This window comes from Cryptosporidium ryanae, assembly GCF_009792415.1.
Source record: "Cryptosporidium ryanae isolate 45019 chromosome Unknown contig_6, whole genome shotgun sequence".
Lineage (NCBI taxonomy): Eukaryota > Apicomplexa > Conoidasida > Eucoccidiorida > Cryptosporidiidae > Cryptosporidium > Cryptosporidium ryanae.
In genome coordinates, this window is record NW_027125539.1 from 147,662 (window position 1) to 163,291 (window position 15,630).

The 15,630-nt window shown below is 33.0% G+C and overlaps 8 protein-coding genes across 8 annotated transcripts; 2 read left to right on the forward strand and 6 right to left on the reverse strand.

Moving 5' to 3' along the window:
• Nucleotides 1–1,288: 1,288 nt before the first annotated feature.
• FG386_002968 (uncharacterized protein) lies at nt 1,289–4,267 on the forward strand (the record flags this gene model as incomplete). The annotated part of the gene is made up of 1 exon (XM_067342653.1): nt 1,289–4,267. One exon carries the CDS (start codon nt 1,289–1,291, stop codon nt 4,265–4,267), a length of 2,979 nt encoding a protein of 992 aa, XP_067197472.1.
• A 318-nt stretch (nt 4,268–4,585) lies between these two features.
• On the forward strand, nt 4,586–6,415 carry FG386_002969 (uncharacterized protein; the record flags this gene model as incomplete). The annotated part of the gene is made up of 1 exon (XM_067342654.1): nt 4,586–6,415. The coding sequence occupies one exon, from the start codon at nt 4,586–4,588 to the stop codon at nt 6,413–6,415; it is 1,830 nt and encodes a 609-aa protein (XP_067197473.1).
• A 64-nt stretch (nt 6,416–6,479) lies between these two features.
• On the reverse strand, nt 6,480–6,902 carry FG386_002970 (uncharacterized protein; the record flags this gene model as incomplete). Its single annotated transcript, XM_067342655.1, has 1 exon — nt 6,480–6,902. One exon carries the CDS (start codon nt 6,900–6,902, stop codon nt 6,480–6,482), a length of 423 nt encoding a protein of 140 aa, XP_067197474.1.
• Nucleotides 6,903–7,345: 443 nt separating this feature from the next.
• FG386_002971 (golgi transport SNARE BOS1 secretory pathway protein) lies at nt 7,346–8,011 on the reverse strand (the record flags this gene model as incomplete). The annotated part of the gene is made up of 1 exon (XM_067342656.1): nt 7,346–8,011. The coding sequence occupies one exon, from the start codon at nt 8,009–8,011 to the stop codon at nt 7,346–7,348; it is 666 nt and encodes a 221-aa protein (XP_067197475.1).
• A 223-nt stretch (nt 8,012–8,234) lies between these two features.
• FG386_002973 (uncharacterized protein) lies at nt 8,235–9,815 on the reverse strand (the record flags this gene model as incomplete). The annotated part of the gene is made up of 3 exons (XM_067342658.1): nt 8,235–8,612; nt 8,659–8,940; nt 9,030–9,815. 3 exons carry the CDS (start codon nt 9,813–9,815, stop codon nt 8,235–8,237), a joined length of 1,446 nt encoding a protein of 481 aa, XP_067197477.1.
• Nucleotides 9,816–10,067: 252 nt separating this feature from the next.
• Nucleotides 10,068–10,441, reverse strand: FG386_002974 (uncharacterized protein; the record flags this gene model as incomplete). Its single annotated transcript, XM_067342659.1, has 3 exons — nt 10,068–10,229; nt 10,298–10,350; nt 10,405–10,441. 3 exons carry the CDS (start codon nt 10,439–10,441, stop codon nt 10,068–10,070), a joined length of 252 nt encoding a protein of 83 aa, XP_067197478.1.
• A 1,180-nt stretch (nt 10,442–11,621) lies between these two features.
• On the reverse strand, nt 11,622–12,395 carry FG386_002975 (uncharacterized protein; the record flags this gene model as incomplete). Its single annotated transcript, XM_067342660.1, has 1 exon — nt 11,622–12,395. One exon carries the CDS (start codon nt 12,393–12,395, stop codon nt 11,622–11,624), a length of 774 nt encoding a protein of 257 aa, XP_067197479.1.
• A 386-nt stretch (nt 12,396–12,781) lies between these two features.
• Nucleotides 12,782–15,037, reverse strand: FG386_002976 (protein kinase domain; the record flags this gene model as incomplete). Its single annotated transcript, XM_067342661.1, has 1 exon — nt 12,782–15,037. One exon carries the CDS (start codon nt 15,035–15,037, stop codon nt 12,782–12,784), a length of 2,256 nt encoding a protein of 751 aa, XP_067197480.1.
• Nucleotides 15,038–15,630: the final 593 nt, after the last annotated feature.

Sequence of the window (15,630 nt, forward strand, 5' to 3'; positions counted from 1 at the left end):
CTTCAATTTTATTTAATTGTATATTTACTCGGGTCTTAATATGCTTATTTAAACAAGTAGTAGAAATGATGTTTAACCCAATAATCCCGTCCTGGTTGACACAAGTGGAGAGAATGCAGAGATTTTCCTTTAGTTATTGAGTAGAATAATGACATCCAAACTTGTAGATGGTACCAAAAGAATTGCTACTGTTGGCTTCATTTCTAAAGTAATTGATTTCAGTATTTTTATTTTCTTTTTATAAGCCCAAATTCCAAATTGAGAATAGTTAAAGGCGAAGACAAAAAGTGCCTTGTTAATCCGATAGGTTATCTCCAACAACTCAGACAGCCAAAAGTTGTTCATTTGGTCCTTACTTCCTCAGTCCAGATAATTGAGTCATTCATCCTCCTTTTGATCCTTTCTATTCATTCAGATTAATTTCCGTTGCCTCTTTTGCTCTTATTTATATATCAGGTGGAAATTTATTTAAATTCGCTTCTTGAGAGGTTGAATTAAATCTTTTGATTTTATTAAATTCAAATTTTTTTAGGTAAGCAGATAGTTAGATAATAGGAGTGAATGTTTATATTCAAGGAAAAAAGAATTGAAAATACAAGAAAAGGAAGAATTTAAAGTATTAAAGTGAATTGGACTGATCAAAGGAAATTTCACGGATTCAGACATAAAGATGCAGGTGTTTTATTTCTCGTCTCTTATGTTTGATATGTATATTTGATCACGGACGGCATTGAATTGAGGTCACCACTGTTACTCTTATAGAGAATTTTAAAGGTCATGAGCAACATGTAAAAGAAGGGGCGTCTATTGTGGAATGTTTATACAACTAATCAGGTATGGTTTTCCCCATTTACGTATTTTCGGGGTTTGATTTCTTTTTTAATGGTTTGAAGGTTTACTTGTTTTCAGGTTTGCAAGGATGGTTACTACATACTCTACAATATGTATACCCTTCATGTTGCGAATGCGTCCGTTGGAAGTGGCTGCAAAGCGTGGTGATTCTTGTCCCGGTCCGTGTGAAAGTGTTTGTCTGTAATATGTCTGGCTTCGTCTACTATGCTGGAGGGGTTTCTCTACCTTTACAGATAGACATGCACATATGATTTTGTATTTTTTGTTGTAGTATAGCTAGTTTAATTTTTTGTTTAATTTTTAAAAGCGGTTGTGTTCGTTTAGTTCACTTTTTCTGGGATAATATGCAGATACGGTGAGCGGCATACCTTTCCGATACGCGGCGCCACAGTGTGGCAGGAGTAAGAGATGACAATAGGCTGTTAAATTATTGAAAATGTCGGCAAAAAATGAAGAGATGCGAAAAGGATCAAGTAATCTGTTGGTTCCACTTCATAGCATAGGATTTGTGACGGATGATGTTCCATTTTGTCTGGAAAAGATAGGCGATGAGTATTTTATAGTGGTGGCAACAGGTAACTATTACCAGGTGTATGATTTGGATCAATTGAGGATAAAGTATATATCTAGAAGAATGGACATGAAAATATGTGGTTTAGCAACAAAGTATGAATCTGTTTATGTATCAATGGGTAACAAAGTGGAGGGTTATAATCGACACGAAAAGATATTTGAGTTAAATAAGCATTCAATGAACATATTGGGAATGTTAGTATTGGGAGAATATCTGGTATCGTGGGACGAAGAATCGGTGCTAGTCTCTGATTTGAATTCAGATTTTTTAGTTAATAAACTGGAGTTGGATTTGGACGCTAACGATAAAATAGTTTCAATAATTCACCCAGAGACATATTTAAATAAGGTATTAGTTGTTATGTCAAGAGGTTGTGAATTGTGGAATGTGAATACAAACAAGAAGATTCACAGATTTAAGTCTATAGATGAAATTCTTTTGAAGAGCAGATTTACCGGATTTGGGTTAGCTAACTTGAATTCAAAATTTGAAAGAGTTACACAAATATTATCAACAGCTAAAAGTTCTCACCCAGATATTATCGGAATAGGAACTCAGAACGGATTTATATATACTTTAGATATAGCTAACGATATAATACTGGTTTCTTTAGAGCATATGCCTGAGCAAAAGGGGATTACAAGTATGAGTTTTTGCACAGAAAAGACCTTATTGAGCTCTGGATGTGAAAATGGAGATGTTGTTGTTTGGGATCTTGAAAATGCGAGAGTAATGCACATTCTGGAGTCAGTTCACGAATCAAAGGTGGTTAAGATTCAATTCGTTCCGGGAGTTTCTATATTTGTTACTTCTGGTTGTGATAATTCAATCTTGGAGTTTGTAATTGACAATGTAGAGAAGCCGCCTAGAGAACTTAGATCTAGAAGGGGTCATCTGAACTCAATCGAAAAGATGTCATTTTACAACGCTTTACCTGAAAAAAGTTGTGATCTTATATGCTTTAGCAACTACAAAAATTCCGGTTATTTGGGGAAAACATCAACAATACAGCAACATCAAAATCGTATTTTCTCGCAGAATAGTCTGAAAAAGAGATTTAACGAAAAACAGCAGTTTCCATTTAATAGACTTCCACCTGTATTAGACTTTTCTTTTGCAGAGTCAAGACATTATGATTGGCCAAATATAGTCACTATTCACAAAGGAATGCATGAAGCTTTTATATGGAGTGGTCATAATTTTGCACTAACGCAGAGACTTTTGACTTTAGAGAACACAGCAGTTTCAAGTGGAAATAAACAATCAAAATATGGACTTCACAATAACTATTATGGTCTTACTGCGAAAAAGAGGGCTTTGCCTATCGCAAAGGCAATATCTGTCTCTGAATGTGGCAATTATGTGGTTGTTGGATATGAAAATGGATCAGTTTACCGTTTTAATTTGCAGTCTGGAATATGTTCTGGAGAGCTTCTTTTTCCGAAAGATTCTGGTATTCACCTTCAAACATTCCAGATTCTATCTATTCATTTCTCACTTTCAACATTGGTCATTTGCATTTCTATGGACTTAAACAATTATTATGCTACAACATGGTCAATTAAACCTATTGGACACTTGAGTACAAATGTCATTTGCAATAGATTAAATCTGGATGATCCTAAAGAAGATGAAAGGTTTATATCGAGAATATTCGGATACTTATTGGCCTTTGGGTTTTCTGACGGGAAAGTGATTCTTTATGACTTCCAGTCTCAAGTTGTTTCTAGAGAATTTCAACACAAATCACACAAGATAACAGACATTTCGATTTCTTCCGATTATAGATGGATTTTGGTCTCAACTATAAGTGGAGAGCTGTTTATTTATGATATGATTTCCTCAGTTTTGATTGACTGGGTTAAGTTCAACAGCCCTGTTCTTTGTTGTGTTTTTGACCATTCTAATTCATTTATTATAACTTCTCACGACAATTCAAAAGGGGTTCTTTCAATTTGGGCAAATAAAAAGGCTCTTACAGTATCATCTGGTTTGGATGGTTTTTCAAGTGCACCCTCTGAACCGTTTTTAATTGAAGATCCTCCGGAGAGGGTACTTTATTTCGAGAACTCTGAGACTGTCCCAGATCCAAACAAGAAAAAGGGAGCAAGGACTTTGTCCGAGCCTGACTATAAATTAAATGTAAAGCCAGAGTTGAATGATGACAAAAACATAGATTTATCTCAAGGTGAAAAATTGATGTCTTTTTCAGGAATACCTTTTTCAACGTTACAGGCTATCCTTTATATTGATGAGATAAAAGAAAGAAATAAACCAATAGAGCCTCCAAAGAAACCGGAGAGTGTTCCCTTTTTTCTCCCAAACACAACGGACCTCCCAAAATTAGCCTTGAAAAACAAAGAAGTGGAAGTGGAGGAATCAAATAATAATAAGAAAGCCTCAAGTAAAATCATTGATAAAGTTACAGGTGATTTGGTTTTAAAAACAGAATTGCAAGAAATGCTAACTAATTTCAATTCGGAAAATATAACAGATATTACGGACCTTCTTAAATCAAAATCGCCTTCTGGAGTCAATTATCTTATAAAACAATTGGGACCTCTTAGTGGTGGTGGTTTTGACGAGATTTCTAAAATGATACTGTACTTTAACTATGCAATATTAAACAAAGCAGACTCTGAACTCATTCAGACATACCTTAACTTGTTTTTAACTACACATTCTACAACTATTATTGAGAATAAGGAAGAATTCCAACATTTAAAAGAAGAGATTGATCGACTAAATTTTTTGGTGCTGAATGAGTGGGAATCTCTTCAAAACAGGTTGCAAAGTATTTCTTGCTTCCTTAAGTTTGTCACTAACATACAAATGGACTAGAAATAAATATCATTGTTTTATTTTGAAAAAAAGCAATAGTAACTTTCATTTATGTATTTTATTGTTTTTTTGTATGCATAATTATCATTTAATTAATACTGAAGTGATTAGTTAGTAATAACATTCAGAAAAATAGCGATTTTAGATGTTAGGTATCTTTTTTTTAATATCGATATGCAAAGGCCTTTTTATTTAGTTTGACCGGTTAAAAAATGAGTTATCTATAATTTATTTGCAAAAAGTGGAAAAAACACTAAATATTAATTTAATTCAAATGAAATAAAGTAATGAATATTTTTTAGCCGCAATCAAATTCAAATGAGTAATGACAAGGAAGGTGTCAAACTGCTTTTAAGGGCAATAGTGAACATGGAAGATGTGAATTTAGGTTTCGAGAAATTGGTAGAAGATTCTATTTCGGAACTCGAAAGGGGACTGGATTCGTTGACTAAGTGTGAAAAGGAGTCTTTGGTGAAATTTTGTTTTGGTCTTTTTGAGATAAAATCGGCTTCAAACTCATTTCATGAGTCCAGAATGATGTTACTAAGCGTATTAATAAGGAATTTGAATTTAAAACAACTTTTTGAACTTGAATTTCAGGAATTTGACATTTCAAAGCATTTAATCCACGCTGTTAAACTCTCAACATTGGATATTAGAATGTACCTCGAAGCTCAATTAATCAATATTGAGGAAAATAAGAAAAAATACAATGATGAAGGTAGTATTAAGATATTAATTTCCAGTTTTGAGATAGTAGATTGTTTAATTTCAGGATTAAATAGTGATGAGGTCATAGAATATTTAGAATCGAGTGATAAAATAACCGGAACTTACACTATTGAATTGGTTGATTCTTTAAGAGATATTGCTTCTCGCTGTATAGAATTTGTTTTGGAGATTGAAGATGAAATAAAGAAGGGGTTAAATGAAAATAGAGAGAAAATAAAGTCAGAATACATATCAAAACTAGAAATTTCTGAAGAAAGTCTAAGGATTTCGGGTTTATATTGGACAGTTTATTATTGTAACCTAATATCATCCAAATGGCAAATAATTGAACCAAATCAGGAGCTGCATAAATACATTAAACAGCTTGAAATAGTCTCAAAATACCTAAATTCTCTTCACTTTGCTTTATCCTTTCCAACTTTAGTTCATATACCCGTTTTGGATTGGGGAAATGCAAATGGAATATTGGAATCGATAGTCACATCTCTGTTATCATTTTGCAGCTTAATTGGTGAGAAAGAGAGTCAGTTAAGGGTTTCTAAGTCCTTAAAGTCACAAATCCTGAGAAGCGATTATGATATTAATGGTTTGTATAGCGGTTTGTACCATGCAAGTTTACTTATTACTTTAGCTTGGTGGTCTCCCGGAGTAGATGTATATAGGCACATCAAGAAGGGGGATGTAGAAAACGGTATTGGAGTTGAAGTTGAATACAGCTATAGGAATTACATAGAAATAAGTGACTCTTTGATTAAAAGTTGTGAATTCAGAGTTGAAGCTAATAGTGATGTCAAATCAATAAAGTACTCATTGGGGATTCAACCTTTAGGCACAAATACCATTCCAGAATACACCAATTTAGAAGAAGATGTGAATACAGGCGTTACTAAAATAAGAAGAATAGCACTTACTGTCTTCAGTGAAATAATTAAAATAATTACAGGAAAGTTTTCTATAAACAGCATTTTCAACTCGGAAGAATTTGATTTGGTATTAAACTCACTAGAAAACTCAGAGTCAAGTAATTTTGAAAAAGCATCAGGAATCATACAAACATTTGTTTGTGTGTTTACTTTTTTGACGTGCAGGATTCCAAACTCCAACATTCCAGAAAAAATGTGGAGATTGTTGTTTTTAATAGTTATTAGATTAACACCCAAGTCAACAAAAGGTTATTACTTCGATTCAGGAAGGAAAATTACAATTTTTATCTCCCTCTTAAGGTCTTTAGGAATTGCTTTTTGCACAGGATACTCTGAATATAGTGAGATATTAGATAAATTACTCGAAGAGTTGAAAATTGAGACAACTTATTGTGTTCCTAAACTAATTATTAAAGAAAACTGTGAGGAGTTTTCAGAAGAAGATGAAGACGCCGTGAGGTTTTTCAGAGATTTAATAGACTCTATAAATTAGGAAAATACAAAAGCTACTAAAGCCATATATAGCAGGTAAATAGGTATAGTCCAATTTTTGTCATTCATTTTCCCTGGAAACTCGGTGGAGGTGGCGGAAGTATGTTGGGTGGTGGGACTGGTAATCCTCCAATAGATGGATTAATTAATGGAAATTGTCCAGGAACCATAGTGAATGGAGGAGGCATCAGAGAGGGGCCTCTTCCAGTTACTTGAACATTTCCTGCATAATTTTGTTCTGCTGGTTTGCTTTGTTGGTTCTTTGGTGGAGCTTCTGCAACTAGCGTAACAATATTTTCTCCTCTAAGCATTATTAAACCGAGAGATCTTTTTAACTCCTTAGAGTCCCCACCTTTTTTTATTTGTCTATATTCTTGACAGTCAGATAAAACTATATTTAAATGTTTATCGTATGCCATTAGTTCTCCCACCATTACTCGGTCATCTTGAATCGTAACCCTAACCCTATAATTGATATATTTTTGCATTTTTAATCTCACTCTAATACACTCACAAGACAGTATACATGTATGTCACAGTACTTTGATATATTAGTGTATTTTCTTTTGTTTTCTTTTTCAATAAAAGACTAGAAATATTTGATTTTTTTAAACACTTTAATTTGTCATTGTTGGTCTTTACCGCCAAAAGTAGTACCGAGGCGTAAAGTTGGAACTGAGAATTATAATACAAAAAAACAAAACTCAATTAAAAAATGTATGGAGAAGAGACAGGGAATAATAAAGAAACACAAGAAAATAGAAGGTGTTTGAAAAGATGTTTATATTTTCTAAATTACTCTGCAATGTAGAATGCTATTCGGAACACGTTTAATTATTTGAATTAAAGACATGCGTAAATGATAATAATACTTTGTTTTACCAATACCTAAATAAAAAAGCATTATATTTTGAATTAATGATCAAAATTGTTATTTCTTATATACATAATGTATAAATATATAGGAACCAATAAATATAATACAAGTCAGAAATATGCACGCATATACAAGAGCTTGATCTAGTAAATTTCGTCTTTCGATAGTGTAAAGCAAAGCATGACTAACACCCATTTTGCTTGCCATGTCAAGTGCTCTTCTTCTTATAGATTTAAGCACTCTATTTTGATTTCTAAGATTACTGACTATGCTTTTTGCTTGCTCAAGTGCATGGTCAACGGCTGTGTGGCTTTCCTGCCAAATATTTCTTTCTCTAATCAAAGATCCGATGACATTGTTGTTGCTCTGACTGATTATAGATTTCTTTTTTTCTTCCTCTTCGATCTTCGTTTTGTATATATGATCTAGTTGCTTCAGAATTGATTCACGCAAAGAATCAGAATCCAAGACTAAATTATCTACTCTGCGATCCCATATTCTCTCTTGAGCTTTATCGATATTCCCACCAGACTTCAAACTCTGCAGCAAAGACTTAATTTCCGTAACCTGTCTACAAAAGTCGTTTAGTATTGCTGATAATCTTTGTTGAAGAGCTATAGAACGATCCAAACCCAATTCAAATTTTTCAAGAAGTCTCTCAACCTCATTTTTTGACTTGGTGGCCTTTGGGTAAAGGGAAGACAAAGTTTCAAGACTCATCAAAGTAAGGCGAGAAAAATTCCTCTGTGACTAATCTTAATTAAATACCTGTGTCTAACTCTCTCTATCTAAAGCCTATATAATATTTATAACGTGATAATTATTAGGCGCATAATGTATGTTTAAATTTTGTATTTTTATCAAACAAATAGCAATTTCTATTTAAAACTTGGCGTAAAAGGAGGAGAAACACAACGGAGAAACTTAGAAGTGAATTATGTATTTAAATGTAATGGGATCTATTCATGATAATGTTTTCTTGATCGGTTTCTTTCACATACAACTCATTTTCAGTGTTATCTCCATCTGAATCAAAGCAAAAATCTTTAATGTTTGTCCTATCTTCACTCAAATTGTGAGTGAATCTTCTGCTGAACCACTTAGACAAACTTGTATTAAACATTTCTCTTAGTTTTTCCTCGTCTTTTCCTTCTGTCCATAAATTGACCGTTATTTTTTCAATCAAGTCATTTTTATTCATCTTGTTCATACATACCAACTCACCTAAAAGTTTTGTGTATTTGGAGGAATTTTCTTGATCACATTTAGAGAAAATCTCGTACAACCCCTTCTTAAATACTATTGAGTCGGACCTTACCACCTGAAAACAGTGTTTAATTGTAAACTCCATTTCTAGATAAACTTACCATAGATGCCAGATTTTTTGCTATTATAGGCGAATATATCTCAATTGAATTCCTTAAGGTAAAATCCTTAATGTTCATTAACTCATTTGGAAACTGAAGTTGAGCATTTTTAACCAAAATTCGGAATGTCTGTTGAATCAAAACAGATAATCCCACATTGCTTTTTAAGCTGCCTTTATTCAAAGTTCCATATTGAATTCCGTGACCTCTTACGTTTATAAACAAGGTCCTCAGTGTGTACTTGGAACTGGGAATCAACATAACAGGGATTGCATATTCACTCTAAAATATAAAACAAGTATTGCGAATTAGGTTTTAAAAGTTAACATCCACAAAATAAAAGAATGATCTCTATATTGTAGCAAACTTACATCTTTAAAAACGGTCAGCTGACTTGAGTACTTAATGTTATCCTCTTCATTCTTATTTGCCATTTTCATTCCAAAACTGAATCCTTTCTTCTTAATAAATCCTTTGACAGATGTAATGATATCGCACGAGTCGGTGTCTTTTGAGATTATTGGCATATCATTTGAGAATCTGTATACATGCAGTAAACCTGGTTTTAAGGTACCAGATTTAGAGACCCTCATTAATTCAGTTTCCTCATATCTTTTGGATCTCCTTTCGTGTTGCATTTGCTCATATTTTTCCACATCTTCACTGTCAACCAGAGACTCATTTGAATTATTTTCAGAAAAGCTGATTACCATTTCTATTTTATATTTTGAATTTTTATTACTAGAGACTTTTAAATATCTTTCTTTAAATAATTCCTGAAAAGAGATTTCTATTTTGCCATCTGGCCAGTGCAATATTTTACTTTTGAAGTTAGTATCGAAATTTAAGATTATGTCTTTGTTCCATAGTTTCGCCAATGCTAGATAACTTTGTATTCTACTGACACAGGACTCTGAATAAAGTTCCATTGAAAAATACTTGTCCTGAATGAATTCAATGTTCGTCCCTATTTTAAATGAAACAGAGAATTCAGTTACCCATTCCCAGTCACTGTATTCGTGACTTTCACTATTTCCAACATAAAATGTACCATTTTTCAAGTTACAGAGCAGCGTGAATTTCCAAATCTTGTTTCCCATTCTCATTTTAACTTTTATACTTTCATCACAGCTTTGTGTGGCATAAAGCAATATCATCTTAAGTCCAACACCAAATTGTCCTGTATAGTATGAGTCTCGTTTGTTTAACTTTTTGCTTAAGGAAAAAAACTAGTCACCAAAACAGTTATCACATATATGTACATAAACTTACTTTGTGCCGAAAAGTGTACCCAGCAGATCAATAGACTCAAGGGGAATCCCGCATCCAGTGTCACTGACTGTTATGTTGATTTTGGCCTAGTGAATGGTGTTGGTTGCAGTAATATATGTAAAATGTGACATAGAACATCACATCATTAAATTATCTTTTTGTGTTATATTTTGGTCACATACCTCTTCATCTACATCTAAATTCTCAAAGTTTACATTTACTTTTATCTTTTTTTGAATATTCTCCCATTCGGTATTGATCCTTCTCGAACAGGCATCTATTGAATTGTCAAACAATTCCTAAAATTTAAATAATTAAAACTGGTATCCCACACTCTATTAAAAAAGCCAAGTTCTTACTAACATACCTTAAATGCCATAAACGGTGCATTCTCATGATCAAAACCAGTTATTCCAATGTCTTAACCGTTAATTATTTTTTTTTTTGTTTGTGAGAAAAAACTCAGAAACTTACTTTCAGAGAAGAAATTTACTGCGGAAAGATTTGACATCAAATTAATCTAGTTCTATATTCACTAAATTTCTGCACAAAGAGCTCTCTGTGAATAGTATTTTTAATCTATTTTCTTGTGAGCATAGCTTTTTATATGCATTTGGGCTTATAAAAATAGCTGTCAGTTAAAGACTGTGGGGTTTAGGCGCCACCTGATAATATTATAAATTTATGTTAAACAATTGTAATAACTTGAACTTCTAATTAGTACACAGGAAAATATTCCCTTTTTTGTGATTTAAAGGTCAGAATGGAAAATTTTCTAAGGAGAAACATTTACAGAAATTGTACCTTAAAAATCAAAAGCCTGGACTTTGAATTAGCGAAAAGAAACGCAATTAAGGTAAGTTTTTTGACAACGTGAATGCAAAATAATAGACATTTGCACCATTTAAAAAAACAAATTCATGATTAAATTCCCATTTAAATCTTGAACTACATTAGATTTACAGAAGTTTTATTTTATTTTGGTTTAACTACGGCAAAAAAATGTTCCACTTCGGGTTTTTGCCAAGTATTTATTTTTTCTCAATGATTGGAGAAGACAAATTTACCCTAAATCCAATAGAGCTTATAAAGTTATTTATCTGATTATTTAAAATATAACAAAGTATCAGTCGAGAAAATTCGTGCAAATTGACAAATGTAATGAAGACAACTGGCTATTCTAGGCCACAAACAATACAGTTAAATAATATTTGTTTAATTTTGATTGAGAGTAATACTCATGTATGTCTTCAACCTTTCATGCTGTATGGCTCTTTGAACTTCCCGGGAACGTAGCTTTCCCATCTATATGCAGGGTAAACGTGTTTATTTTTTTCATACCACTGTCTTCTTACAACTTTACCAGCATGAGACTGATGTGAACAAAAAGAATAGATAGTGTATTAATTTGTCGTTTTAAGTTTTAACAAGAGCAACTAAGACTTGACTCACCTCAGTGGTTTCCTTCCTGACATCAGTCACAGTTCTTATATCGTCAAATACGTTAAAATGAAACAGTGGGCCTTTTTGTTAAAAATAAAGTTTCATTGATAGTAAGAATAAAGTGACAATAGTTTCAAAAAAAATCAAAATATATCGGAGCAACTCACCTGTTTTTCCTCTAGCTTTGGTTTTAATTAATTCGTGAAAAGTAATGGAGTGAGGAAGAATTACATCTTCCTTAATGTACATTAAAGAACCACTATAAATAAAATGAACAATTCAAGGTGAGAATAGCGAAAAGAAGGTGAGATAACATACCTTGATATTCTTGCAAACTCTTTAAACTCAGACTTTAATTTAATTCTGCATTTTTCTAAAAACTCCCCAATTGTTGCGTCCCTTTGAATTTTGATTGATCTTCTGTGTCCCCGTCCTTCCCAGTAGGAAAAAACGACCTCAATTATTTGACTTTTAAGTTTTTCCTCTTTCTCAATTTCCTCTTTCTTTAATTTTTCAATCATTATCTGTTCCTCAATTTCTTTTTTTCTATCTGGCAAAAAAGAAGTGTCTATTGTTTTGTCCTTACCTATTGAATTGAAACTCAAACTCGTGTAATTTTCTTCAGAAACTTGTATATTATTTTCAATGATATTAAAACTTTCGCTTTTTTCCTTTGTTTCGTTATCATTCTTTCCCATCATCTGTTCAACTATCTTATTCTCACCTTTTATCTCTGTTTGTTGATCGAAATCAAATGAAAGTAAACTAGTTTTATTCGTAACCTTGCCTCTCTTGTTATTTTCTACTATATTTTTGATGTCCTTGTCTTCATCATTCCTTTTCTTCTTGGTGCTTTTACCCAAGCAACTATCACTTTTCTTGTTTTTATCTGCTGTTGTATACAAAAGTCCAACACTACTGAATCTTTCGTCGCCGTTTACTCCAGAGGATGACGAGTTGCTACTGCAAAACATCTCATCCAATGTTTTAAAAGTGTTTGTGCTTTTTAAAAAGCCTTCCATGGTTGTTTACCACGGATTATACCTTATCTTCAATTAAACACAAGCAATTAGTTAAATAAACGAACGGTTCGCCCAACACATATACTTAGTGTTTTAAAGATACAGATTTATATTCCTGGAGATTTAATGAAAGAATAGTACACAGAAAAATTCTAGTTATAATCATTAGTAAGTCTGACAAACTAAATAAAAATTTAAAAAATTACAAATATATATAATTTTAGATATTAACAACTCCCGCTAACAATGGACCAATTGGGTATTGAATGCCCAAAATTAATTTAAAAGCATTTAATAATGGATCAAATCAAAGAATTGTGCGCAAAATTAGTGTTTAAGCATTAAAATTATGTTACTTTCCGAACAAATAATCCATATAATATCTACTACTTATTCACAGAGTCTAGAGTCTTTTTAAATTGGTTAAACCAATCAGAAAGTTCTTGTTTAATAGACATTTTTTTTAAATCAACATTCTGCTCGTTATCAATTAAAGACATAGACTGTAAATCCCTTGAGATATTTTCCTCGTCATTTATTGACAAAGGCCTTTCTATACCAGCTAGGATGTTTTCCAAGTAGTCATTACTAACACCTCTTAGTCTGAGCCAGGGGTGATTTAGGAGTTTTTGTGCCTCAGGTCTGTTCCTGGGATCCAATGCCAACATAGAATACAAAAACATTGAGATGTTGTGGGCTTCGTACCTATTTATACAATACTTGTGAGATAAAACAGACTTAAGGTCCCAAAACTGAAGATTCGGAATCTTGTGAAGTTCATTGAATTTATTGAAAAATTTTTTTGAATTTCTTCCAGTCCTTATAAAAGAAGGAGGAAACTCACCGAGAAGTTCAATCATTTGAGCGAGATGATCGTCATCACTGCTGAACTCTTCTGAAGATTTTGGTGTAAATAAAAGGTCGCCGGTGATGAGCTCAAATATGGTACAACCCAAGCTCCATATATCAGCAGACCACGTATATCCTGCCCCAATAATCACCTCTGGACTTCTATATTGTCTTGTTTGTATATCTTGGCTAAAATGTTTGTCTATCCAGCAAGCATTTCCAAGGTCTACAATGTGATATTCAGCTTCCTCCCTAATGAATGTCTCTGAATTGTTACAAAGCTCCTTTACATACGTTGACATATTGTTCAAAACGGCATCGCTGGCTTTTATCTTAAAGAGCGCTTCTCCACTTCCCGAATTACTTGTATCTGGTTGTTTCTTTTTCCCTATATTACACATGTAATCCGAATTCCCTATATATCCTTTACTCCATTGTGACAATGGGAGAAGATGTGTGTATCTTTGCTCATCTTGTGCAATATATTGGTCCGGATGATATGCTTCGTATAAGTGATAATGATATGGAAATTTTATCAGAGGAAACTGATTTATATAGGTCTTTTTTAAAGAAGAATTATTCAATTCATCTTTTTCATCAACATGTTTTTTTTCGTTTTTTGATGTTTTTCTGCTGTTTTCGTCTTCATAATAACAGTTTCTATAGTAACTTGAATATATAGGATTTGAAGGCAATGGTTTAAGGTGCAGTCTTACATATGGAGGCGTATTTAGTCTCTTAAATTGAGTTTTATTATTATTGCTCATTATCGTCTTCTGGTTAGCACTTATATTAATATTACTTAATTTTTGTTTCATTTTCCTCTGGTTCTTCCTCTTAAGTTTGCGTCTTTCCTTTGCATTTAGTCCGGAATATTGTTCGTTTGTATCAAGATTAACACACTTGGATTTGTCTGCATCTAAATCAATGTTTGATGAGACACATATTGAATTTTCATTTTCCACATTCTTACCTAAATAATCCTTTCGAGAAGCAGTACCAGATGTTTTTACTGCTGTATCTGCAACGCTTGAATTTGAACTTTTTTTATTATTGTTTTGGTCATCCTTGTTCTCGTTATCCTCGCATTTAATATCTATCATCGGAATAGAGGGACTGGATACCACAATGTTTTCAGGCTTAATATCAGTATGTATAACACCACAAATACGGTGTAGGTAATCAAGGCCTATCAATGAGTGTACTGCAATTTTTCTCACTACATCAATAGGAACTCCTTTGTATTCATACAAACCAATTAATTGAAGAATGTTTGGTCCCATCACGTCAAAAACCATACATACATGTACACCATTCGGACCAGATACCTCAAAAAAATCGACAAACCCCACTACTCCATTAAAATCTCTTGAATAAGGAAGCGTTAAGTTCTCCGTATAACTCCCGGTGTATCCTTTTATAGATTCCAACCAATCTACCCTATCCCTAAGGTTTCTTGTTCTAGTTAATATGTCAATTTCATCATATGCCGCTTGGCGATATTCATTAGCTCCTTTTTGGAATTTGAGTGCATAATAACACAACGGTTCCGCTGAAGCATCTACAGCAAGCCATACTGTAGAGAAATGACCCCATCCCAGTTTCGCTACTATTAAGTACTTATTATTATAAACCTCACCTACGTTAACTAGATGATATCCTCCTTTTTTGTAATCGTCCTTTGATTCGTCCCAGCAATTAGCTGGTACAGTCGCCTCGTCATAGTCCTCTTCGTAACTTTTGTTTGAATAATTTTTAACAAAACCTTGTTTAATATCCCCATCAGATCCCATCCTTTTATATCGGTTTTAAATGTGCAGTATAATGTATTATGTTTTGTGTAAAAACACAGGCTTATAGGTCTCTCCTCACCAGCAAAAATCTTAATCACTCTAAAAGTCAAATTAAAGGGGTCTTCTGCCTTCTCTACGGTTTAAGAGCTGGTTTGGGATACTCGGATACAATCTCTTTCCGTGAATATTCCATAAATTGGCTCACCAAAAACAAAAGAATAAACTTCCAGAACTTTACTTATTTCATGTTCCAAAATTAGAACCAAATATAATCGCTATAATCCCGTTTTTCCTTTCCAGTATAAAAAGGTATCTTGCTTCCCGTTGGCTTGAAATATAAAATTATTTAATGTCCACAAATATTGGCGCTCAAACAAGGTAATATTATTATACCGGTATAGGGGAAAAAAGGGTTTAACGGAGGTGATGAAAATGTATCAAGCATAAGAAACAGAGGGAAAGACAAAATATACAAATAAAAGAGTACAATAAAGGAGGGGGTTACAGTATAAGTAAATAGCTAATAGCGATAGGTTTTGGTTAAATTTGAGGAAAGTAGTTGTAGGGGCGAGTGGAAGCCAAGTGGGAAATAG